This window comes from Truncatella angustata (assembly GCF_020726525.1).
Source record: "Truncatella angustata strain MPI-SDFR-AT-0073 chromosome Unknown BKA67scaffold_5, whole genome shotgun sequence".
Lineage (NCBI taxonomy): Eukaryota > Fungi > Ascomycota > Sordariomycetes > Amphisphaeriales > Sporocadaceae > Truncatella > Truncatella angustata.
Window position 1 is genome coordinate 3,679,060 of NW_025763385.1, and position 23,014 is coordinate 3,702,073.

General features: G+C 49.3%; 5 protein-coding genes across 5 annotated transcripts; 2 read left to right on the forward strand and 3 right to left on the reverse strand.

The window, feature by feature from the left end:
• Positions 1 to 1,314: 1,314 nt before the first annotated feature.
• Positions 1,315 to 4,746, forward strand: BKA67DRAFT_647451 (uncharacterized protein; the record flags this gene model as incomplete). Its single annotated transcript, XM_046105960.1, has 3 exons — positions 1,315 to 2,293; positions 2,398 to 3,623; positions 3,769 to 4,746. 3 exons carry the CDS (start codon positions 1,315 to 1,317, stop codon positions 4,588 to 4,590), a joined length of 3,027 nt encoding a protein of 1,008 aa, XP_045957932.1. The 3' UTR covers positions 4,591 to 4,746.
• Positions 4,747 to 5,595: 849 nt separating this feature from the next.
• Positions 5,596 to 7,366, forward strand: BKA67DRAFT_327805 (uncharacterized protein). Its single transcript, XM_046096217.1, has 4 exons — positions 5,596 to 5,827; positions 5,877 to 6,142; positions 6,212 to 6,762; positions 6,811 to 7,366. Exons 2-4 carry the CDS (start codon positions 6,065 to 6,067, stop codon positions 6,992 to 6,994), a joined length of 813 nt encoding a protein of 270 aa, XP_045957933.1. The 5' UTR covers positions 5,596 to 5,827; positions 5,877 to 6,064; the 3' UTR covers positions 6,995 to 7,366.
• A 371-nt stretch (positions 7,367 to 7,737) lies between these two features.
• BKA67DRAFT_519631 (uncharacterized protein) lies at positions 7,738 to 8,112 on the reverse strand (the record flags this gene model as incomplete). The annotated part of the gene is made up of 1 exon (XM_046098116.1): positions 7,738 to 8,112. The coding sequence occupies one exon, from the start codon at positions 8,110 to 8,112 to the stop codon at positions 7,738 to 7,740; it is 375 nt and encodes a 124-aa protein (XP_045957934.1).
• A 3,360-nt stretch (positions 8,113 to 11,472) lies between these two features.
• Positions 11,473 to 11,814, reverse strand: BKA67DRAFT_519219 (ankyrin repeat protein; the record flags this gene model as incomplete). The annotated part of the gene is made up of 1 exon (XM_046098080.1): positions 11,473 to 11,814. A coding segment is annotated over one exon (342 nt), but the record flags the coding sequence as incomplete, so codon positions are not given.
• BKA67DRAFT_328105 (ankyrin repeat-containing domain protein) lies at positions 11,717 to 15,920 on the reverse strand. Its single transcript, XM_046096218.1, has 4 exons — positions 14,305 to 15,920; positions 12,694 to 14,257; positions 12,199 to 12,297; positions 11,717 to 12,000 (listed from the first exon to the last, which is right to left on the reverse strand). The coding sequence occupies exons 1-4, from the start codon at positions 15,441 to 15,443 to the stop codon at positions 11,821 to 11,823; spliced, it is 2,982 nt and encodes a 993-aa protein (XP_045957936.1). The 5' UTR covers positions 15,444 to 15,920; the 3' UTR covers positions 11,717 to 11,820.
• Between the last annotated feature and the right edge of the window lie 7,094 nt (positions 15,921 to 23,014).

Sequence of the window (23,014 nt, forward strand, 5' to 3'; positions counted from 1 at the left end):
TGGGTCTTGTTCATATGCTGTAAATTCTGAAATCAGAATCGAGGCTCTCAAGTACGAGCGCGGTATGTTACCCGGGAGCCGAGAATTGCCATCAAGAGTAAGTATGCATGTTTACGCCACCCGCTCAAGGCAAAGTGGCTCAATTGTCTTACCGTCTTGCGCATCAGCCAAGCCAGACTGGATCCACCTTCTAACGTACATGGCTAACGACCCAGCTCAATTCTACTCTGAACTCATCTCTGAAGTCTGGGCTTTAGGCAATGTTGAAAGCCGTAGTTACCGTTGTTGCCATGTAGACGACTCATCGCACTGAGTCGTCATTCCCGTCCGGCTGCGCGAACTTCAAAGCTGCAGTATGTCTGAACAAAGGTTGCTCATCACCATATACAAAGTCGAGCCTCTAGGCAACAGCCCTTCTGCCCGCTACGAGGTCAAACCTCGCTACAAAAAGAGATCCGGTGACGCCAACTTGCGGATACCTACCTACCTAGGTTAAGTAGTTAGCCCAATCAAGAGCCAGTCTTGGAAACGCTTCAATGATATTGAACTTGCGTCCGGCGAATAGGGCGGCAGAAATAGAACGTTGACGCTGGCTTCGCTACAAAGCTGCTCTGTCTTGTCTGGCTGATGGAATTTTGCATTGTCCATAATGAGGACAGACAGAGATCACATAATGCATTAAGCATGGGCGGCGTGATGCTTCTTGGACGCCCGACGGCATTTCGAGGGGCTTTCGTTGTTCCAAAGCATCGAAGGTTCGCTCGCATCGTTCGGACGGATCGCTGGCTACAGCCAATCGTGCTTGCGACTTTCTCGTCGCTGCATACTTTGCTTTCGATCATACCTTGGGCGAACACGTGCTGAGATTCTGCGAGGTTGGGCGCCATTTTGACTAATTAGCAACGCAATAAAACGATAGGGAGCGATTCCGTTGAGTGATTGCGTGCGTGAAGGAAACCAACACATAGCGCCGTGTCCGAGACCCACTCCCAGTTTTAAGCCGCCCACTACCACAATGGCCTTCAGCACCTTCTGTCCTACATAATCTCCTTAAACGTTCGAGACAACTTGGCTTTGTCGAGCCACTCTGCCAAATGCAAGCATAGTTAATATCAAGCTCGACGACCTTATCGATATGAGCGAACCCCGCATTTCGTGCATTGCTCGTCAAACCACAACACGAATGTGATTGGCGTGAGCTGCAGGTCGGCTCAGCCGCACTGCAATCCCAGTGATGAGGCTCTACTCAATGTCGTGGTTGCCAAACGCTTCCATCATGGTCAAAACTACCTCGCTCATCAGCTTAACGTTAATATGCGCCTTCTCTATACCGTGCAACAGGGCGAGTTGACTTTCACCAATGACCTTATCCACGGGAAAGATGACATACCTCCTTACGCAATCCTATCGCACACGTGGGAAGCCGACCACAATAATGAGATCACCTATAAAGACATCATGAAGCAGAGAGGGAGTCAGAAATCTGGATATCAGAAAATCCAGTTCTGCGCGGACCAAGCCAAAGCCGATAGCCTAGAGCACTTCTGGGTCGATACCTGCTGCATCGACAAGACAAACGCCGCCGAACTCGCCGAATCGATCAACTCGATGTTCCGCTGGTATCAGCATGCTGCGAAATGCTACGTGTATCTCTCCGACGTGTCTTCCGGTCGCAATCAGATACATGAGCCCGTACGATCGACATGGAAGCAAAAATTTCGAAGTAGCCGATGGTTCAAAAGAGGGTGGACACTTCAAGAACTTATCGCACCTGCTATCGTTGAGTTCTTCTCGTCAGACAAGCAGCGGCTGGGTGATAAGGAAACGCTTGGCCAGACGATTCACGAAGTCAGTGGCATTCCGATACGTGCGCTCCAAGGAATTTCTCTTTCAGAATTCAGCGCGGAGGAACGGATCTCGTGGTCGAAGACTCGGACGACATCGAAGAGAGAGGATAAGGCATACTCTTTGCTCGGTTTGCTTTCTATTTTCATGCCAATCATTTACGGCGAAGGCGAACAGGAAGCATTCGAGCGACTTCGCACCGAGATTTCCAGGCGCTCTCCATCAAGAGTGCTTTCAAGGCTTCTTGTCGCCGACGGAGCTGTGTATGATTCCCACACTGATGAGCACAACCCGCAATGTCTTCCAGATACTCGAACCGAAGTCCTACGCGAGATCGCTGAATGGGCGCATGATTCTCTTTCGAAGACGGTTTACTGGCTGAATGGAATGGCTGGGACCGGAAAGTCGACCATATCACGTACGGTAGCCAAGAGACTTTTCGATAGTGGTACGCTCGGCGCCACGTTTTTCTTCAAAAGGGTGAAGGCGACCGCGGTGGAATGTCTAAGTTATTCACAACCATCATCAGTCAATTAATTCAACAAGTGCCAGAGATAGCCGCGCATGTGCAGGCCGCTCTAGATACCGACCCTGCTATTGTTTCGAAGGCCCTACAGAATCAATTTGTTAAGCTGATTATGGATCCATTATCGAAGATCACATCTTATACCTCTACGAATCGAACCTGCATCATAATTATTGACGCACTTGATGAATCTCAGCACGAAGTGGATGTCAAAATTCTGATCAAACTATTATCTGGGGCCAGAAAATTACACAATCTGCAGCTCAAGTTCTTTCTCACGAGTCGTCCGGAGCTACCGATCCGGCTTGGCTTCAAGGCTGTTGACGGCACATTTCAAGACTTTATCCTGCACGAAGTAGCAGAGCCGGTGATTGAACACGACATAGCCACATATTTAAAGCATGAACTCAGTCAAATACGAGAGGACTTTAATCAAACCACATCTAACATCCGACAATTACCAGCAAGTTGGCCAGCTGAGGCAGATGTTCAGGTTCTTGTCGAGATGGCTATCCCATTATTCATTTTCGCGGCAACAGTTTGTCGATTCATGGCAGATCGCAAGGGTGGCAATCCCCACAAGAAACTACAGAAAATTCTTGAATACCGGGCGAGACAAAGTTCCAGACTTGACGCTACGTACAAGCCGGTGCTCGAGCAGTTGACCACTGGACTGCCTTTAGATGAGCAAAGAGATATCTTGCAGCAGTTTAGGACAGTTGTTGGTCCCATTGTGGTTCTTAAGAATCCACTCTCTTTGTCCGCTCTGGCGCAATTGCTTAATGTCGAATCTGAAGATATTTCAGATATACTGGATTTACTGCATTCCGTTCTCCATATACCGACTTCAGGGGAACAGCCTATCAGACTGCTTCATCTGTCTTTCCGCGACTATCTGGTAGAACCAGAGAGATGTGATGATCCCTTTTGGATAAACGAAAAAGATGTTCACGGATATTTAGCTGCTCGGTGTTTGTGTGTGTTGAAAGCCTCGTTAAGAAACGACATACTCGATATCCGAGCCCCATCGATGTCCTCTAGTCGAATCAATGCGAAATTGCCTTCTGAAGTCCAATATGCATGTCGATTTTGGACATATCATCTTCAAAAATCCGTAGCGAACAGTCTAAATACGACTGTTGTCTGGGGATTCCTCTCGTTACACTTTCTCCAATGGTTAGAGGCATTAAGCTGGATAGGCCGACTCCACGAGAGTTTAGTCATGATCGTGTCCTTGCAGTCAATTATCCCAGTAAGACCATATAACAGATATCTTATGACATTTCGGGGACTAACACAACTAGATAGGAAGCTGCCAAAAGATAACTAATTTCTTGGATGACTCCGTACGATTCATTCAAGCTATGATATCGGTCATACAAGCGAGTCCTCTTCAGGTATACTCTTCGGGCTTAGCATTCTCGCCAAGCCAAAGTATTGTTCGGAGCGTTTTTAGGCACGATATGCCGAAATGGATAGATTTGGAACCCAGAATGCCATTATACTGGAGCGATCGGCAGGCGACGCTCGAGGGGCATACGAGCTTTGTCAGTTCGGTGGCGTTCTCGCCGGACGGCCAGCGGGTGGCGTCGGCGTCGAGCGATAAGACGGTGATCCTCTGGTCGGCGGCGACAGGCGATCGGCAGGCGACGCTCGAGGGGCATACGAGCTTTGTCAGTTCGGTGGCGTTCTCGCCGGACGGCCAGCGGGTGGCGTCGGCGTCGAGCGATAAGACGGTGATCCTCTGGTCGGCGGCGACAGGCGATCGGCAGGCGACGCTCGTGGGGCATACGAGCTATGTCAGTTCGGTGGCGTTCTCGCCGGACGGCCAGCGGGTGGCGTCGGCGTCGAGCGACAGGTCGGTGATCCTCTGGTCGGCGGCGACGGGCGAGAAGATCTACACGATAAATACTGGGTTTGTTCACGATTTGCGTTTTAACTTAACAGGCACACGACTTTTAACGAACCGAGGGTCGTTCATTGTAAGAGCCGTAGATGACATTAGTCCAGAGACATCCCATGACCCTTCCTTCCATGATGCAGCTAGCATCGGTTTTGGAATTAGTAAGGACATGTCCTGGGTCACTTTGAACGGGCGGAATATCTTGTGGCTGCCCGTAAAATATCGTCCGGTAGAATCTGCCGTCCTTGGCAATACCATTGCCATTGGTTGTTCATCCGGCAACGTCTTGATTCTGCGGATTATGCAACAAGGTTGAAGTGTTTACCGGTTCAGATTGTTTCTTTTTTTTCCTCATCTCTTTGCAAAGGAGGGCATAAGGGTAGTCTTATATTTATCTTCAACTGTCCCGCTCACTAGAAGGTTCTAGAACGTTCGTGAAGAACCACTTAAATGATTATTGTGCCATTTTCCTATCTGCTGTCTTCGGGAATGGTGCTCTCTAATGAAAGCGTAATAATTCCTGATACTGTACGCATTTCCGCTGTATAGGTTATGTAACTGTCTAGCCTATCGGCACTGTGCGGCGCGACTCTGGGGGACTAACTTGAAGTGCCTAAGCCTGGCGGCCCCGCAAGCTGCACTGTGTTAGCTCAAAGCTCCAGAATTAGCTGTTCTAGAATGAATTGTCGCTCCACAAAAGCGGAAGCCAATAACGTTATTCAGTGTACCTAAAACAGAATTGTTCCGAATTGTTCCGACAACCGTTACTGTACCACAGCCCAGGAAATGGCATTTGGCTCCTGCTTGGACATTGGGGAGGTATAGCGGCCTAGGAGCTCTACTCTAGATGCAGGTTGGAAATTGACAAACACAATCGTACAGTGTTCCTGCAATGTTTTACCCATTTCGATGTGTTGCTCCTACGTTCTCACCAAACCAGAAAGAGATTCGTGCATTATCTCTTGTACCCAACCGCTTTCATTGATGGGAATTGAAGAAGGGGATCTAAGCCACTTTCGGGGTAGCTCTTGGCCCATCCTTGCCTGAGGTTACCAGATAGTTGTGCGTAATCCCCAATTTGTCACAAACTAAACTGATGGGCCAACGCCGGGCAAGATGTCAATGGCAGGATAACAATGATCATCAACGCAGCGATATAACAATGAGTAGGACCAGCGAGTCTGCCGGCAATGGTACCACACTCTAGGTGCTGGAAAGCCCGCCAGGTTCGTGAGAATTCAAACTCCGGCCTCGATAATCGCAAACGACTTGGCCGCACGAAATTCGTTCAGACCAGCGTTCCATCAAACCTCCAACCTACGAATAAACCCGAGACTTTGAACAAGCATCAGCCGAGCGTCCCAAGCGAAACACATCGCACAGCGACTGGAAAGCGTGTTAAGTCCGGCATATTTTCTTCACTCCAAGACAGAAGCACTCGAGCCTCCATCCTTGTCGAGAAACCACACAATCCTGTAGGAGAGACTACGGACGAACGAGACTACTCAGCACGGCCGATCGCGAAAAGGATTAGTCGAGCGTCTAGCCATGAAGTGGGTAGCACTCCGACGACAACAGCTGTGCTAGGACGAAGATTTTTAGATGAAGAAAGCATCGAGACGCAGGACCACGACGAGTCTCTCCCACCGAGTCGGGACGAAGCTGTTCTAGCCGAACAAGACACACCAAAGAAGCTACTGCGCGCTTTTGCTGATTTCAGAGCTCTAAATCAGCGTCATGGATGGTCCGAATTGCGGAAGGTGCTGCTACAAGCACAGGCTGAGCGTCGCATGAGCGAAGTTAGCTCGCTTTCTACCGATACTAAATTCTGGACGTTATGGGATATAGAAAGAGCACAAACTCTCGTGGTGAGTAACCCGGCCCCTCACAGCAGAGACAATATTGATTTTCAGATGGAGCTACAACACCCCAAAAAGTCCGAAAGCAGTGTCATAGCGACGGAATCAGCAGGTAAAAATAGCATTGTGTCAAGCGTGCCAAGTCTATCGAACATGTCAACGAGCAGAACAGAAACACAAGTCGACAGAAGCGCTAGTGTTGCAAGTCCCAATCATGGTGACATTCTCCTGAAACCAACCGAATCTAGGCGGAAACGTCGCCCTCGCTCTGGAAATGGTAAATCTGCAGTTCACCCATACTCTACGACCTCAGAGCCAGGTCAGAGCTCTCAGGGGGCGCCACTGACGCGTAGCGCCCGACGAGCAGCTAGGTCCTGTCTCCAACTGTCACGAGGCTCTGAAACGGAACGCCAGCCACGATCTCAACAAGTCCAACAAAGCCGACCATCTCGTCGATCAAGACTTACCAGAAGATCCAGTCCATCAGCCCTTGGGCAGAGCACTCAATTTGGACATGATGATCAACCTCGAGATCTCGTCGTAGATGCATCATCAGACGTGGCCATGGCAGGTACACCACCATTGTACGCGTGGGCTATTGATGACATTCTAGAGCAGGATAATGAATTGTGAGACAGCATTCATGCATGGTGGTATATATACTAACACGTGTGCAGATTGCCATGGATTGAGGAGCAACTTGACACACTCTCAAGCTTTCCTATAAGTGAGGACGCTGTTGAGCAACTACTCCGGATGCTGACTATAGAGCAAATATATGACCGTATGCTTACCATGACCAAGTGTCGGCAGTATGCACAACAGATGTTCACCATCCTATGGATCAGGCCCTCACACTGAACCCGTCACAACCAAGTACAGTTGAGCCTCAACATTTTCAGAGGAGCATTGCTTAACTACTATCTGTGATCCAAAGACCAGTGCTTGAAGCTGATCTCAGCTGCACTGGCAACACATCACCCTATACTGGGAGACAAAGCCATACTGATCGCAGTTGTCCTTCTGACTATTCTGGACATTTTCGAAAGCGGGTGCGGCGCTTAGAGCGTCCACCTCGAGGGTGCTAAAAAGCTACTAGTTGCTGGGATCATGACTGGCTTTTCTGATTGTGAAAACAGCGCTCGAAACTTACTTCATGAAGTTGCTATGTAACTTCAAACCCGGAGAACACCCCACGATACAAGCTTCAAGAATCTAAGATGCTCCAATAGATTTCAAACTTTTGGTTCTTCTCTAGCAAAACCCGGGGCTCTTACCAGTGGATCTACACTTCCCTCTACGTAGTTAGCCCTGCGGGATGGGCTTTCCACGATAACGCTGTGGTGGATTCGTACCCATCATTTCGTAGCAATTCAAAGCTTCACTGATCCTGATGTATCATTGCCTTCAGTTCGGCGATCAGTTCATGCGTGTCGTCTTTATTGAAATACCCATGTTGAATTCGATTGTACCGAGTTTCGAATTCTTTATTCGTCGCGCATAAGCTGAACGTGATCATTTGGCAATCATTGGCTTCTCACATGTCCATGGTCGACAATGCGCATTGTTGTGTCTCTTTGTGTACTACATATTAACTAGTACCTTTAACCAGTCCTCTTATTTATCCTCTGCTTAGCTAGCCGTAGTTTCCTAGATGCGGCCGGGATCCTAGAATGGTCGTGATACAGTTGTGTCAAAGCTCTCCTGGTCGCTCTTAATTCCTGCTCGGTCTTTTCGATGGTTGCACTCCGATTTCCTTCTGCGGTCCATCTCTCAATGTCTCGAGTCATTTTTGTAATACGATGCTTTTTCTTGGAGACGTTGTTACAGATGAAGCATTCAGCCTCTTCAATATCCGTTGACCACACCAGCTTCAGTCCACAGGTCTCCCCAGTTCGATATTCTTTAGTGCACTGAGAACGGAATGGCCCCCACTTCCAAAAACCACATGCCCAGACTGTTTGTTCGTAGAAACACATGATTAACACTAGACGAAGGCTCGGTGTTTGGAAAGAGATACACGAACACAGTCTCTGCCGAGAATGATTGCAACGACGAGCTTTAAGGTAGCTATGGTTCTAGAAGTTGGTGGTAAAGAGGACGATATATCCATTTGTGTGTCTGTCTATTCGACTCTATTAGATTCCATTCCCCCTCCACGTCACGATATCCCTTGCATTGACCGGGTCTCGTCTAATGAGCATAGTCATCAGGGTGGTCTGGCAAATCGACGTGAGATACCGATACCGTTTTGCAAATGAGTTCAAGCATGAAGTGGATCATACGACACTCTAGTATATAGGACAGCTAGTTCGGTACTGGTAGCATGTTGTAATGCCATTACCCTGCGTGGAGTGTATCGAGGGTCCTTACCCTTGTCATAATGGTGCACTACAGGCAATGTTGTTGTACCGGCTATTGTCAAGTCACCGTACTAATGTCACGCTAGTTATCGTGACTTGCGCTGATCTTTGAGAAAAAGGACCGCACTACGGCTGTACCTTGCCATAAGTGGAAAGGTGCAATGCAACGGGATTTGATAATTATCACGAACAAGGGCTACTACTCCTCACTGGGCAGACCCTGAGCTACGATTGGTCCCGAGGCATCGGTACGCTAGGCTTACGGTGATGCTGTCAGTCTCCTTGCTCTTTACGTTAGACCTGGTAAGGTCCACCTTGAGCCATGCTTAGCGCGTTGATGAGAGACGCGTCAGAATTTTGTGTCCAAGGGTCAAACAATTAATGCCTCAATATGACTCGTAGATCAGCCGAGAGCAGGAGATCGGAGTGAGGGCTGTTGGCTCCATGTGAGCGCGGATTCTAACGCAGCGCCATGATATGAGCGGCTCTAGGTTATGTGAAGGTACCTGCAACTCGCTGCTTTGAACTTCGCAGCCGCGCATTTGACTCTACCTTCCACAAGATCGATGTCTTCGTGTGAAATCATATGAACCGATCAGCACAAGCATGGATCATGACACATACTGTTGGTTGGGATGTCGCAATTGCACCAATGGTGTGCCAACCGCACGAAGTTGCATGCCGTCGGACTCGATCGGGGCTTCGCCATGCGGGTGAGCATATACACATCTCGGTGAGCTTCGGCCGTATAAAGAAACAAGACACGGTTCGACCTTCGGTCACTATCATCTTAAGATACCGTCTGACCTTGCATTTGAGTCACACCAGTCTTCTATGACGACCAAGATGGAAGCATTGTCGAGAGATTCTTCACCCTGTGACACAACAAGAGAGTTCCTTGCCCAAACAAGACTCGCGGTCAACGACTTACTATTGCAATATGCCAATGCAAAGCGTTATGAACTTTCTGTTTACACGAAACGGCTGAAGCCGCTCCAAAGCAAGCGAAGAGTTCTGCACGATGAACTGCAGAATGTCGACGAGGCGATACAACAACTGCGAGAGACATGGCATGAGAACCTTGAAAAGCACCACCGTGCAAGTGCGAAGAATATGCATGACCTTATCGGCAAATTTTTGAGTATGTGGTAAGGCGAGACTCCAAAACAAATGTTCGCCTTGGTATATTGGTGCTAATCCTTGATGTTCGTAGTCAACGGACCGGGCATCACTAGAGATTCAATGCCATCCTCAGCGCTGAAATCATTGTCGGAGAATATATTCCACACCCCGGTCATGTCACCATGCCTAAATCATGATGAGACAATTCCGTCCATTAAGAATGTATCAATGCAATCCACGTTGCCTTTCGACACTCTGGAGGGTCTTGGTCGGCCACTACATAAGCGAGTGGTTTCAAGGCCATGCCCAAAGCAGGGAAAGACACGAAGAGCTCCTACTTCTCTTGCTGTGAGTCGGACTTCCAGATCACGGCACCTCCGAAAGAACGCACGAAGATGCCACAAAGCTTGGCATAAAACGGCCTTAGGCGCAGGACCACCATGCGAAACATACACCCAATAGCATGGGGCATTGAATTTGGAACTCGGAACACAAGATGATTGTGAGAGAAATGGAGAGACAATCACAGATCCTGTTCCCGTCAATGTTTATTCGGTAAAGTGGCCCTACGATCAAAATAAATATGCAGCTGTCATACTTCCAGCTGGCTTGTTTGAAAGTGTGGGCATCACAGGTAAGATTTTTGACACCAGGCTGAAGAGTTATATTCCGGCGTGCTACAACGTAAACAAACGGATGAAAGCCATCATGGGATGGGCAAGGGCTACGAAAATGATGGCCAAAAGGCAAGAAATCGCAAGTTTCCTATCTTGTAACTTGATAATGAGCTCGACATCCCGTTGGACGGACTTTTGACGATTCCGAATAGGCCATTACTCGATTGGGTAGCGGCCAAGGACCTTCATTGCATAGATCTACAGAATCCGAAGTCGAACCAAATCAGCGGATACCAATCGGCATTGATGTTCGTGAAACGAATGCAGTCTTTCGAGAAGCAGCCTCAATAGCCGAGGTCGAAAACATCAAGTAAGCACGGATGCCATGCAGAATGATTCACATGACGGACATGATCAACATAGTGGACCATGGAAATATGAACACAGAAGTCAGTCAGCCTTGTGAAACTCCATTGAGTCAATCGAGCTTGGCACATATTGTCGGTCAAGATGCAGAGTCATACTACATTTCGAGTCACACGTTTTCAAAGTCTCGCGGCTGATGTCCAGGTTGAGAACTACGGGAATTTGGTGTCCCAGATGCCAGAGCATTCTTACAGCGCCAACACGATCGCGGGAGATGCAAACATCCACTTGAGGTCGGCATTGAACGGTGTGAGGATTAGCATGCCACAAGCTCAGCATCAATCCGCTGCGATACATCAGCCATTCGTTGTTTCAGAGGAACTCGACTCGCAGGTTTTGGCTCACGAGTTTTTGAATCCAGTTGGTGGCGAGAGCTACACCCATACACTACACTCTGATGATCATACAAATACTGAACTGGACGAACATGATCCAGAGACCCGTCGAGCTTCAACATCACCGGGCACAGCGATGAAGCGCTCTGATCCTAAGGGCTTTGTCGATTATCATGCCGATATGGCACATGTGTCGGTCATGCCTAGTGATTTGCAGCAACCGCCAGCAGAAGACGAGCGACACCACAAAGGCTGTACCACCAATCCTCTTCGAGCTCTTGATCCTCGTCGGATATGTAGCACGGATGGTCCTCTGCCAGCACGAGACTCAAGTGAACCACACCAAATGCACGGTAATTTAGCCCAGCATCTACATGATCCTTGTCCAGAAATCGGCTACTTCTCACGACCGTTTCCTATTTCGAAAACCACAACAGCGATGAATCAAAGGTACAGAGAATTTGGAGGACGAGTCCTCATGACTGTTGCGCCTGCAAATAAGTCGTGCAAAGGTCGTACATATTATAGGAAGCATTATTAAGTGGCGTGAACCCGTCATTATCGGGAACTGATAAGTCGCCACCTTTCTCAAGGAGCACTTTAACAATTTCAACATATCCGCTCATTGAAGCACTGTTCAAAGGCGTAGTCCCGCGGATGTTTGTTATGTTTGGGTCACCAGCATTTTCGATGAGCAGTTTGACCATTTCGGTATTTCCGCCAGATATAGCATCATGAAGTGGCGTGTCTCCATCCTTATTAATGACACTCAGCTCGGCCACTTTCCCAAGAAGCAGCTTAACAATCTGTTTGTGTCCTTGAGACTAAGCAGCCTGTAGCGCGTTGCCATACTCGCCGCCCTGAGCATTGACATCAGCCTCAGCATCTATCAACATCTGTACGATCTCTTTGTGTCCTTTTGATGAAGCAGCATATAGCGCGTTGCCATAGTGGCCGCCCTGAGCATTAACTTCGGCCTCGGCATCGATCAATATCTGTACGACCTCTTTGTGTCCTCCAGACGAAGCAGCCTGTAGCGCGTTGCCATAGAGGCCGCCCTGAGCATTAACTTCGGCCTCGGCATTGATCAACATCTGTACGACCTCTTTGTGTCCTTCAGATGAAGCAGCCTGTAGCGCGTTGCCATAGAGGCCGCCCTGAGCATTGACTTCGGCCTTGGCATCGATCAATATCTGTATGACCTCTTTGTGTCCTCCAGACGAAGCAGCCTGTAGCGCGTTGCCATAGAGGCCGCCCTGAGCATTAACTTCGGCCTCGGTATCGATCAACATCTGTACGACCTCTTTGTGTCCTTTAGATGAAGCAGCCTGTAGCGCGTTGCCATACTCGCCGCCCTGAGCATTGACTTCGGCCTTGGCATCGATCAACATCTTTACGATCTCTTTGTGTCCTTTAGATGAAGCAGCCTGTAGCGCGTTGCCATAATGGCCGCCCTGAGCATTGACATCAGCCTTGGCATCCATCAACAACTGCACAATCTCTTTGTGTCCAGACAACGAAGCAGCCTGTAGCGCGTTGCCATAGTGGCCGCCCTGAGCATTAACTTCGGCCTCGGCATCGATCAACATCTTTACGATCTCTCTGTGTCCTTTTGATGAAGCAGCCTGTAGCGCGTTGCCATACTCGCCGCCCTGAGCATTAACTTCGGCCTCGGCATCGATCAATATCTGTACGACCTCTTTGTGTCCTTCAGATGAAGCAGCCTGTAGCGCGTTGCCATAGTGGCCGCCCTGAGCATTGACTTCGGCCTTGGCATCGGTCAACATCTGTACGATCTCTTTGTGTCCTTGCCACGAAGCAGCATATAGCGCGTTGCCATAGTGGCCGCCCTGAGCATTGACTTCGGCCTTGGTATCGATCAACATCTGTACGATCTCTTTGTGTCCTTCAAATGAAGCAGCCTGTAGCGCGTTGCCATACTCGCCGCCCTGAGCATTAACTTCGGCCTCGGCATCGATCAACATCTTTACGATCTCTCTGTGTCCTTTTGATGAAGCATCCTGTAGCGCGTTGCCATAGTAGCCGCCCTGAGCATTAACTTCGGCCTCGGTATCGATCAATATCTGTACGACCTCTTTGTGTCCTCCAGACGAAGCAGCCTGTAGCGCGTTGCCATAGAGGCCGCCCTGAGCATTAACTTCGGCCTCGGCATCGATCAACATCTGTACGACCTCTTTGTGTCCTTTAGATGAAGCAGCCTGTAGCACGTTGCCATACTCGCCGCCCTGAGCATTAACTTCGGCCTCGGCATCGATCAATATCTGTACGACCTCTTTGTGTCCTTTAGATGAAGCAGCCTGTAGCGCGTTGCCATAATGGCCGCCCTGAGCATTGACATCAGCCTTGGCATCCATCAACAACTGCACAATCTCTTTGTGTCCAGACAACGAAGCAGCCTGTAGCGCGTTGCCATAGTGGCCGCCTTGAGCATTGACATCAGTCTTATCAGCCACCATTGATTTCACACAATGTGATAGCCCACCAAGTGAGGCGTAGTATAGACCAGGCGCTATATGATTACCCTGACTGATGTTTTCCGGCCAATCCGCCCACGGCCGGTCTGGGTCGTAAAGTCGGCACCAGCTCTTAAGTTTACTAGCATTCGACAATATGTATGTTGCTAGCGCAGCCATTTGCTGGTGATTACAATCCCCGACAGCAGCATGACCCATCCAATACCGCGCTGAATAACGAGAAAAAGGGAAAAGCCCGATGGTGTCCGTTTCCGGTTTGGGCTCGAGAAGATACGATAGGCAGACTATTGCCATAGAAGTACGAGCCACTTTCTGTTCCAGATGCTGGGCAGTCTCTTTTTCCAAACGGTTAGAAGTAAGGTAGTCTTTTACTGAGAAGTGTGCTAATTGGACTTCTTCCACTATTCTTTCTTCGTTATATTTGCCCTCTTTTTCAACGAGGATGACTAGACTCGAGCAGTATCTTGTGATTTCTTGCGGTACCGGCAACCTGTATTGCGGGTCAAAACGAGACCTTATCGTTGCGTCCTCTCCTATGTCGACGGCAATAGCATCAACTGCCTCGTCAAGCCGCAAGGGCTTTTCAGAATATGTTAAGAACTGCAAGATACGTATCGTATAGTGCTTATGCGCAGAAGGTATGTTAGCTAAAATCCGTTCATATGTCTCGTCCAGTGTTCTCGGTAGATCTTCAAGTGCTTTCAGTAGGGATCTTTGTTCTAAGCACTCTTCCAACGCGTCAAGCTGGCATGAAACCCATCGAAACCTAGGTAGTCTTAGTAGCCTAAGGAAGTTCAGAATCAGGTTTCTTACATTCCATCGGCTTTGTCCAGCAGACTAGCCTCGATCCTATCTTGGATATCCGATCGTCCCTGCCAGCGCTTCAAACCCTCATGTTCTCTAACTCTTGCTTGCACGTAATTGCGTATATCCGCTTCTAGCAAGTCGTCTCGTATAGCGATCATCTGTTCGTTATCAGCGTGGCGTTCGATGGCTGACTTGATGTCTTGTTCGGGTCGACTAGTAATAAGGATGTGCACATTAGACAGGGGTTGGTAGTTTTGCGCAAGATCTTGCGTCCAGGACAGCAACTCGATCCGTGGGGTGCATTCATCGAGTGCGTCGAGCACGATCCATACTTCCCTAAGTTCATGGATCATGTTAGTAAACGCCTTTTGTAGAGAATCAAAGCTCGGCTGGTCCTTTCCGTCTCGACACGTTGAATAGAGCGAATTCAAGTGCTTTTGGGCATCTTTGTTTCGATAGTACATCTGAATGATAAGAGAGCGGATAACATTCTCAAAAGACTGCTTTCGGGTATCAGTGAAGTCAAAATAGAAATAAAGCAGAGTTCGCGTCAGATCTTGGTTCTTTTGAAGATCCTCAATGACTGTGGATGTTAGAATTGTTTTACCGCATCCAGGAATGCCATATAGCCAAAGAAAGGAGCTTTGCCCGGTTTCCCACTTCAGATATGCTTCACTTTCTAATAGCCGCCGGCCTGAGCCTTTGTGACGAGCCTTAATGGCTTTGTTAAAATTGGTAGAGACATCAGGGGGTGCGAGCCATTTCGTAATGTCATCGAAATGTTTGTTTGTTTGCAAATTCTCGACTTTAGAATTCGTATTGTCAACTTGACGTGACACATGATTTATTTTAATGTCAACTATTCGACTATTAGCGCAATACGTGAAAAGAGGTTTTCGTGATGTAAGATGCACTATAGAGCTCTGATCTACACACCATCTGAAAGGACGTCGACCAGCTTCCTTTCGGCTTCCACCTTGTTCGGCGCCACCTTGTAAAGTAGGTTTTTTGCGTACGTGGCAGCGGTCATCGCCGCATACCCTTGCCACTTTATGTTCTTGTGCGTATCTGAGTAGTCGCAGATACCACGGATCACAAGACAAGGAAAATGGTTCATCAGCCCGGCAGCCTCCATCTCGAAACATAACACGTCCCTTTCAGCCGAGAGCCTATCTCGTATAGTTGCATCCTTCATCAGCTGGTTGGCGGACGCTATGAGACCGAAATGGATCATGGGGTCGTCTTGTTCTTCGGTTCGCTCTACTCGATCGACTAACTTCGAGGCGTCGTCGCATGCAGTCACACAATCGATATCATCGTTCTCGTTGTGTTTGAAACATGAGCTATACAGTCTGTCTGTGTCGGACTCCGGCCTTCGGTATTCTTTTCGCAGCCTCGGGTTGTCATCAAGAACGTCGTTAATAACCTTTGCGATATTATGACCACGACGCTTATACTGAGCTTTGAGGGAAGACATTGCCGTCAACAAGCACTGAGGCGGCTGGTTTAACTGTCCAGTGACAGCAAAGCTCGCATCTTGCATAGTTTTCCCGTAATCATATTGAAAAACTCCACCATTCCCATAGCCAGGAGAACTAACAACGACGTCGCCCAGCCGAATGTCGTGCTTCGAACTTGGCGCACCACCACCGATTCCCACCATTAAGCCGATTCTTATATTGGGAAAAGTGCGTATCATGTCCCTGGCGACGTTGGCAGCACTGACAAGCCCATATTGCCAATGCGGCAGTGCAGCAATGGCGACATTGTGCTTTCCGACTCGGCCCAGAGTATATGTGTTGTTGTCGTGAACAGGCACATCTTCCAAATCGTTGTGTTCCTCGTCGAGTAAAGCCGTGGCGGCGATGAGTTCAGCTTCCACGGCACAGATCCATCCGATTATATATATCTTAGGGTCTGACATGATCGGGATGCAGGAGGTCTAGTTGAGTTTAGTCGGTTTGGGTCACGATCAGGAATCGGGGTTAGAGGTAATAGGCACCGCGGAGCGCTTAAACCGAGTCGCAGATGGGCAAAGACATGCTCTGAAGAGTCGTTGAAGTATCGAAAAGGTGGTTTCAGTTCTAGTTATCATCGGAATCAATTGGAACAGTGAAGGAGAGTGGCGACCTTGAAAAGAGCCAAACGGGTCAAAGCCTCGACATTGCTGTCAGCCTCGAACCTGCACCTGCAAGGTTGGGTGAACCACGATTTTGCCCATGCAGAAAGATGAATGGTCGGAAGCCGATTGAACCCCTCACTGCAATGTAAGGCGTACTCATCGGGGCGGGGATCATTGAGCATCGCAGGTTCGGTGCGCACTTGACGAAGACCTGCATATCTGCGATTGACGATGAAACCGTGATTTCGTTAGTTTACGGCCTCTGGCGAGAAGTCCTCTAATAAGAGCGGAAACCATCATTGTTCAAAAGGTGTTCGTAAATTCCTCTAAGTATATTAGGCGCATTCCGCATCTGACTACAGTAAAATAGTTGACTCCGACTGTGGAGCAGTTCCATCAATTTGGCAACCGATAACAATGATCTCACCTTAGACGGGTTCCACCGCTTTAAAACTACCCATTCATTCAACCTTCGCTTTCTCGAGGAAGAGATCGCTCAAATCGATCATGATATTTATCAAACAGGCCTCAGTCTGGGGTATAAGCCGTCTGTGCGCGAGTGACTAGACCTGATGGATCTCTAGATGGCTAATTGGCTCCGCCCATCGCTTTTCTCCTTGACCCAACACTACCAAGTCGAGTCGCACGCTGTATGGAACAAGCGGTTGACATCTCTACCCATAACTTTGTCCTCATACTTGACTTGAAGAAGTCGGTACGCACCAATGAGTCGAGAATTTAGCACCTTGAAAGAAATGAACTTAGACCTTCTAGTGGGATAACTAGCGCGTGTGAACCTAGCGGTCAACAGACTAACAATAGAGGCAACAATACATTGCGTCGCCGTTCTCAAAAACCTATAACCGCAATTGATTGGAGGAACTGTAATTTGTCGAAAGAAAAGCATTTGAAATTTCAGAGAGACCCTGATGACTGTACTGTAATGCGCGATTTATATGGTCGACGAGCAAGATCAATATCCATTTGCGAAGGCTGGAACAATCCAAATCAAGGAGTGGTACGTAATTCCGGGATGCCTACCCACCGAATTTGGAGTGACCTACGAAGCGACAAAAGGCAACTTTAGGCTTTCTGCCTTGTTATGCTCTTTCGGGAAACAGTCCACCCATTCGGATAGCCTCCTGTTTTAGGGCTTATACCATTGTAAAAAAAAAATTTACATGTCCAGATTCGGTGCACGAATGAGAGATCGCTTTTTGCTCTACTGTACCTGAGTGGGTGATGTACAGTATTGTACTGTACATAGAAATTTCCCACACTAAAGTCGTAGATGAACAACTCTGCACCCTCGAAATGGATCCAGCGGGACAAGAGCAAAAGTAGATTCGCGGTCCAGTTATGCTTCTCGTTGTAAGTTTCTTACTGCGCATCCTTCAAGCAGTGCAGTGGCGATTTTCGACGCTAATTGATTTCCATGTACGGACGCTGGGGTTCTGCTTTGGTAAGCCGGTGCGACAGGAAAAGACGACGCAGATCTACATTCTTTGTCTACACGCCAAAATTGGTCTAGTGTTCAGAGACCACATTGAGTTTTTGGCATGTTAATGCTCGTTGGGAAATAGCCACCAACGTCAAGAACCAAACACGTCCAATTTCGGCATGTCCCCACGTGTACGCAACCCAATTTAGCAGCAACGAAAAAGGGAGTCGCTTTCCGTCCGCTTTTTGAGATTCGATGCATCCTATATGGAGCATTTTTGCAATTTATGTGCTGGAGCTTCAAGTGAACGCACGATATTCTGTTGACTCTCAGAATGGATTTGGAGCGATTCGACCTCGGTTAGGGTATCCTCAAACCGCACCCTGGCAGAACGCTCTGTCATAAACGACTCTGTCCATCTGATCAGAAAGTGGGGCCAACCCTGCTCCCTCATCCGCACGACCAGTCGACCCACGAGCGCTGCATCGAAGGCACCTTTGACGTCCGCTGTCACCAACGTAGCAACTAAGCCTTGGTCAAGAGCTTGCTCAATGTCATGGACAAGTGCTGCTACCAGATCGGTCGCACGCTTCGGCAAGGCCCCGAAGTGTTGTGGTGCCAAGATGCCGCGTTCAATCACTGTCCATGCTAGCCTTTTGCCAACTAGTCTTTCAAGCCCTTTCCCAAGACATGATAGGAGCGAGATTGGCCGATAAGTCCTGGGGTCAGAGTAGTCCTTTTTCCCTGGCTTGGGGATCATGACCACCTCGGCTACCTTGAATGGCTTCGGGTGGTACGCGACCATCAGGCACCTTTGAAAGAGGTCCGTTACATGCTTCCCAATGATAGGCCAGCATGCCTTGAGTATCTTCACGGTAAGACCATCCACCCCAGGCGAGGTACTGCTAACCCCGACCGTGCACGCCTCGGCCTCCTCTAGCGATACGTGCTTTTCGAAGGGGGTAGGTGTCCGCTGTCGCACTGGAACTGACCAAGGATTGGGGGTGTCGTTTTCCCCGTTGTTTCGTTCCAGCGTGGCCCTTCGCAATGCGTTTGCCTTGTCCAACTGTGACTCGAAGATTCTATTGCCGGTTATGATTGGGGGTGAGCTCAGGCCTGCCGCCATCTTGTGCCAAGATATGATCTTGAACAGATCGTTCGGGCTTTTGGCTCCGTCAATTGCACCCCGCCAGTACTCCCTCTTAGCCTTCCTCACAACCCGGCGGAAATCTTTCCTTGCTGTGCTCTTGTCCTCTTGGCTCGTAGCATGTTTTGCTGCGCTCCTGTACTCTTCCACCGCTTTTCTGCATTCATCATTCCACCAGACCGTAGATCTGAATCGTGAAGTCCTCCGGCCGGCTATTTTGATGCAGCTGGAGATGATGTGACTCAGGGTCTGGGCATACCTATCTAGCTCCTCATCATTGTATCCTAGTGAAGGGAGCTCATGCAGTCTGCACTGGATCATTTCTACCAGCTCAGGTATGGTGTCATCTGGTACGGTCCATCTACACGGCCTTGTCATTCGTTCCAGATCCCTGGCAATTGGTACCACGATCCGGAGTGTTTCATGATCCGACGTTGAATGCAGTGCCTCGCTGACCGCCGCCTCTGCCATTGCCACGTCAGAGAACGCCAGATCCAGTACATGACCGTCGTCGTGTGTCGGCACATCTGGCTCGGAGATTAAGTCCAGGCCGTGCGCAGACATGATGTTGCCAAGCGTCTCTCCTCCATGATAGTTATGGTTGGCGGAGTCCCAAGAAGCGTCGCCAGCATTGAAATCACCCGCTATAACGCACCGCGACGGAGGAGTCCACTCTTCCAGGATCCTATCGACTTGCTGCGGCTCCGTACTTGGCCTGTATACGCTAACAAAAGTGATACCTCGCACCTTGACCCATGTCACATCCCTCGTCTTATATGGCCGGAGCTGCTGGGCATGAAGGTGCTTCCTCACGTAAACCAGCGACCTCGGCCTGGTTGTATCGCTGTCCCAGTTGTCTACCGGGGAAAAGACGTTGTAGTTGGGGTGAGCCTTGACCATCATCCTCCTGCCTGGTGGGACGCCGACCCACGGCTCCTGCATCAGGATAATGTCCGCCCTCTCTCCTTCGTAGTCGGCCAGGTGAAGAGCTAGTTCGGTCGGATCGATGCTCTTCTGCCCCCCTGCCACATTTACGCAGTGGACGAGAAGGTGTCCGCGTCGTGTCTGTGTCTGATTCCTAGTTGCATTTACGGGCATACGATAATCGTCTCCTGATTGTTGTCCTGCTGGCCCTCGTGAGCCGTGCATGTTTCATCTTCGACTTGCATCGCATCAGCGCTCTGCCCGTCATCCCTGGCATCGGTCCTGCCGCTTCCCGGAGCGACAGTACTCTCTTTTGCAGAGCTAAATGCCTGAGACCTCGCACGGTCGCCTGCCTGCCTTATCTCGCGTAATTGCTCCGCGCATGGTCTGCGAATAATTCCTTTTACCACTTTCGGCCGTGCCGGGCACTTCTCAAAAGTGGCAGCATGCGGGCCGTGACAGTTGACGCATTTGGGGATTGGCTTGCTACAGTTGCTTTCGTGCACTGGTTTGGCACAGGTTCCGCAAATTCTCTTTTCACAACGGTAATTTCTGCCATGAAAGGAGAAGCAATCTCCACACTGGGGAATTCGGGGTTCCCGGCGTAGACGGTACGACGTCATGGAGTGTGCAAAGAGCCTGAATGGCCGATTGATTTCCCCAGTAAAGGAGACGAGCCAGTCTGTCTCTGCGTCGCCATCAGATGTATACTTGGACAAGACACATTTCACAGGCCTCACGCCTGTCTGAAGTTCTGCCTCGTTGGCAACAGCCGTTTCGTCGATCTCAATGGTAAGCCCCTCTGCTGTCATGACTTTACGTGGACAGCCCCGCAGCTTGTAGTTGTGCCACACGACATGTTCTTCAATTTTCTGTGCTTTGAGAATGTCGATAATCTCGCTCTGGAGGGCCAGGAGTTTTGCCTGGGTTGGCTTGTCCCGTGGGTGCAGCGTAAACCCGGAAGCGCACCGGGTCACCTCGCGGAGTTCCAGATAGTCGAGTCCGAGTCTTCGCACGAGGGTGGACTTGACGCCATATGGTTCGAGTCGGGAGTTATCCATGCGCACAAATATGTGGTTGTCTCCTTGCTCCTTGCGGCGTGGCCGGTCCGTACGGTCCGTGCGGTCCATGCCTCTTTCATCAGCTGCTGTATTTCGCTGAGCTCTGTGCAATGGAGCTGAAGTGTTCCTCGAGGCAGCTACTTGGGCATAGGATGGTTTGACATGTTCTCCTGTCGGCGCTGCAGCATTGGCCTTCCGCCGTGCCGACCTATGTTCTGTAAGCCAATCATCGAGGCGGTCAGCGAAGAAGGAGCAAAACTCCATTGCATCGAGGTAAAGGTCGGTGCCTGCTTTTTGGAGGACTTGATCAACTGCATGCGCACAGTCCTGAAACAGCTTTATCTTTTCTTGCTGGATGCGCAGGTCGCGTTCCAGAACTGCAGCGACCTGATTCTGTCAGTTGCCAGGGCTCGTTCTGCGCTCATCATCGTCGGCAGTGTATCTTCTGTCGTTGACTTCAACGGTGATGTCTTCAATCCGTGGTCGCTTAGCTACGATGATGCTGTTGATCTTGCCAGTACCGCCTCTGGTGTTGAGGGGGAGGATGGTGTGTAGTCGGTTTCAGTAACCTGTGACGGGCTGCTAGCAATGTCGCTAAGTAGGACTTGGCGGAGCCTGCTCGGGGTAGTGGGGCCGCATGGCTTCCTTGGGGTGCGAGGGGGAGAGGCTCCATCGCTTATAGTCCCCGGGCTGGAAGCGGGTGTGCCAGGCGGCTGGTCTATAGGGGTTGTCATTCAGGTCAAAAAGAATTTTTCGAATGCCAAGAGATATTAAGGGTGTACTCCAGTGGTGCCACTAAACTAGCGTGATTGCCTTGTCACGCCCTAACAGCGGGGCGCCAAGAAAAATAGTTGTGATCTGCTTCTACCTAACACCATTCCTTGCGTTGTATATTTTCGCGAATTGCGTAAACTTGTTCGGATGATGGAGCTGAACAGTAAAGAGTCGGATATGAGCAAGCGACTAACGCCCGACTCAAGCAAGGATCTAGGTTGGACTTTACAACTCTGTGAAGACGACAGGTGTTCCGCCAATACAAGTATCAAACCTGACAGCGACGTCGTTTGTATTGGAACTACAAGGCTGAAACCATATTCTCTTGTGGCCGTTACGACAGCCGGACGGCTTTCGCTCAGACACTCGATTATTTTAAAGAAAGAGCTTTCAAGGGCCAGCATTTTGCGATCCCGGAGAGGGCTGATCAACGTATATGGCGCACTTACGGCAGAGAAAAAAGTAATGCAGGACGTTGGTAGGAGGATTGCCGAAGTACTCTCAGCCTTCGGGGACTGTTTGGTTCCGCTGCTCCGATCTCATCCGGAACTCGCAAGCTTTTTGGGTAATGACACTCAGGCGAGCAATAAACATATAAGTTCCCAGCTGTTGTGCTAGCTGATTCCAAGCAGGTTACAGAACCAGGAAGACAGTGTTTTCTCCAATCCTGGGATGTCATGTCGGAACAAGGTCATTTTCATCAGCGGTCGGTTATCGCTAACAAAGAGTTGGGCTTCTTTTTAATTACAAAAGACTACCCTAAGACTCTCCATATACTTCGGACATTTGACGGAATGATGCACCATGATTCAGAACTTGAGAACTTGGCACTTGAAATAGGCAAGTCATTAGGCAGAAAATTGGTTCTTGATTTTAACAAACAGTAGCCTCCTACCAACATCCACTCCAACATGAGTTGGACAGGTACCTTGAGTTACTCAATCTCCCTGGCCTCAGCAAGGAGGCGAACCAGTGGATCAAGTTGGCGAATGCTGGAGTATATGCATGGGATGATGCCGAGAATTTGATTGTAATTTTCAGCGAGATGGTGTAGGGTGGGAAGGATGTACTGAGCGTTTGAGGTGGGCCATATACTGCTATTAAGTTTCAATTTATATATGATATGTCTCTTAGCTACCACTGCATAAAAAAAGTAGATTTAGAAGTAGTATGATGTTTCTCGTCGAATACCATGGTAAACATGTTAACCCAGGCCTGAGAATTCAGGCGACGAAGCTGATCATGGA

Bases quoted from the DNA above. Each gene is read 5' to 3' on its own strand.
- BKA67DRAFT_327805 (XM_046096217.1), top strand. From the start codon at position 6,065: ATGAGCGAAGTTAGCTCGCTTTCTACCGATACTAAATTCTGGACGTTA. The intron at 6,143-6,211 runs GTGAGTAACCCG...CACCCCAAAAAG, and splicing joins AAAGAGCACAAACTCTCGTG to TCCGAAAGCAGTGTCATAGC. The intron at 6,763-6,810 runs GTGAGACAGCAT...ACACGTGTGCAG, and splicing joins CTAGAGCAGGATAATGAATT to ATTGCCATGGATTGAGGAGC.
- BKA67DRAFT_328105 (XM_046096218.1), bottom strand. From the start codon at position 15,443: ATGTTTCGAGATGGAGGCTGCCGGGCTGATGAACCATTTTCCTTGTCT. The intron at 12,298-12,693 runs GTCGTACAGATA...GGACACAAAGAG, and splicing joins CATCTGAAGGACACAAAGAG to GTCGTACAGATGTTGATCGA. The intron at 12,001-12,198 runs GTCATACAGATA...GGACACAAAGAG, and splicing joins CGTCTGGAGGACACAAAGAG to GTCGTACAGATATTGATCGA.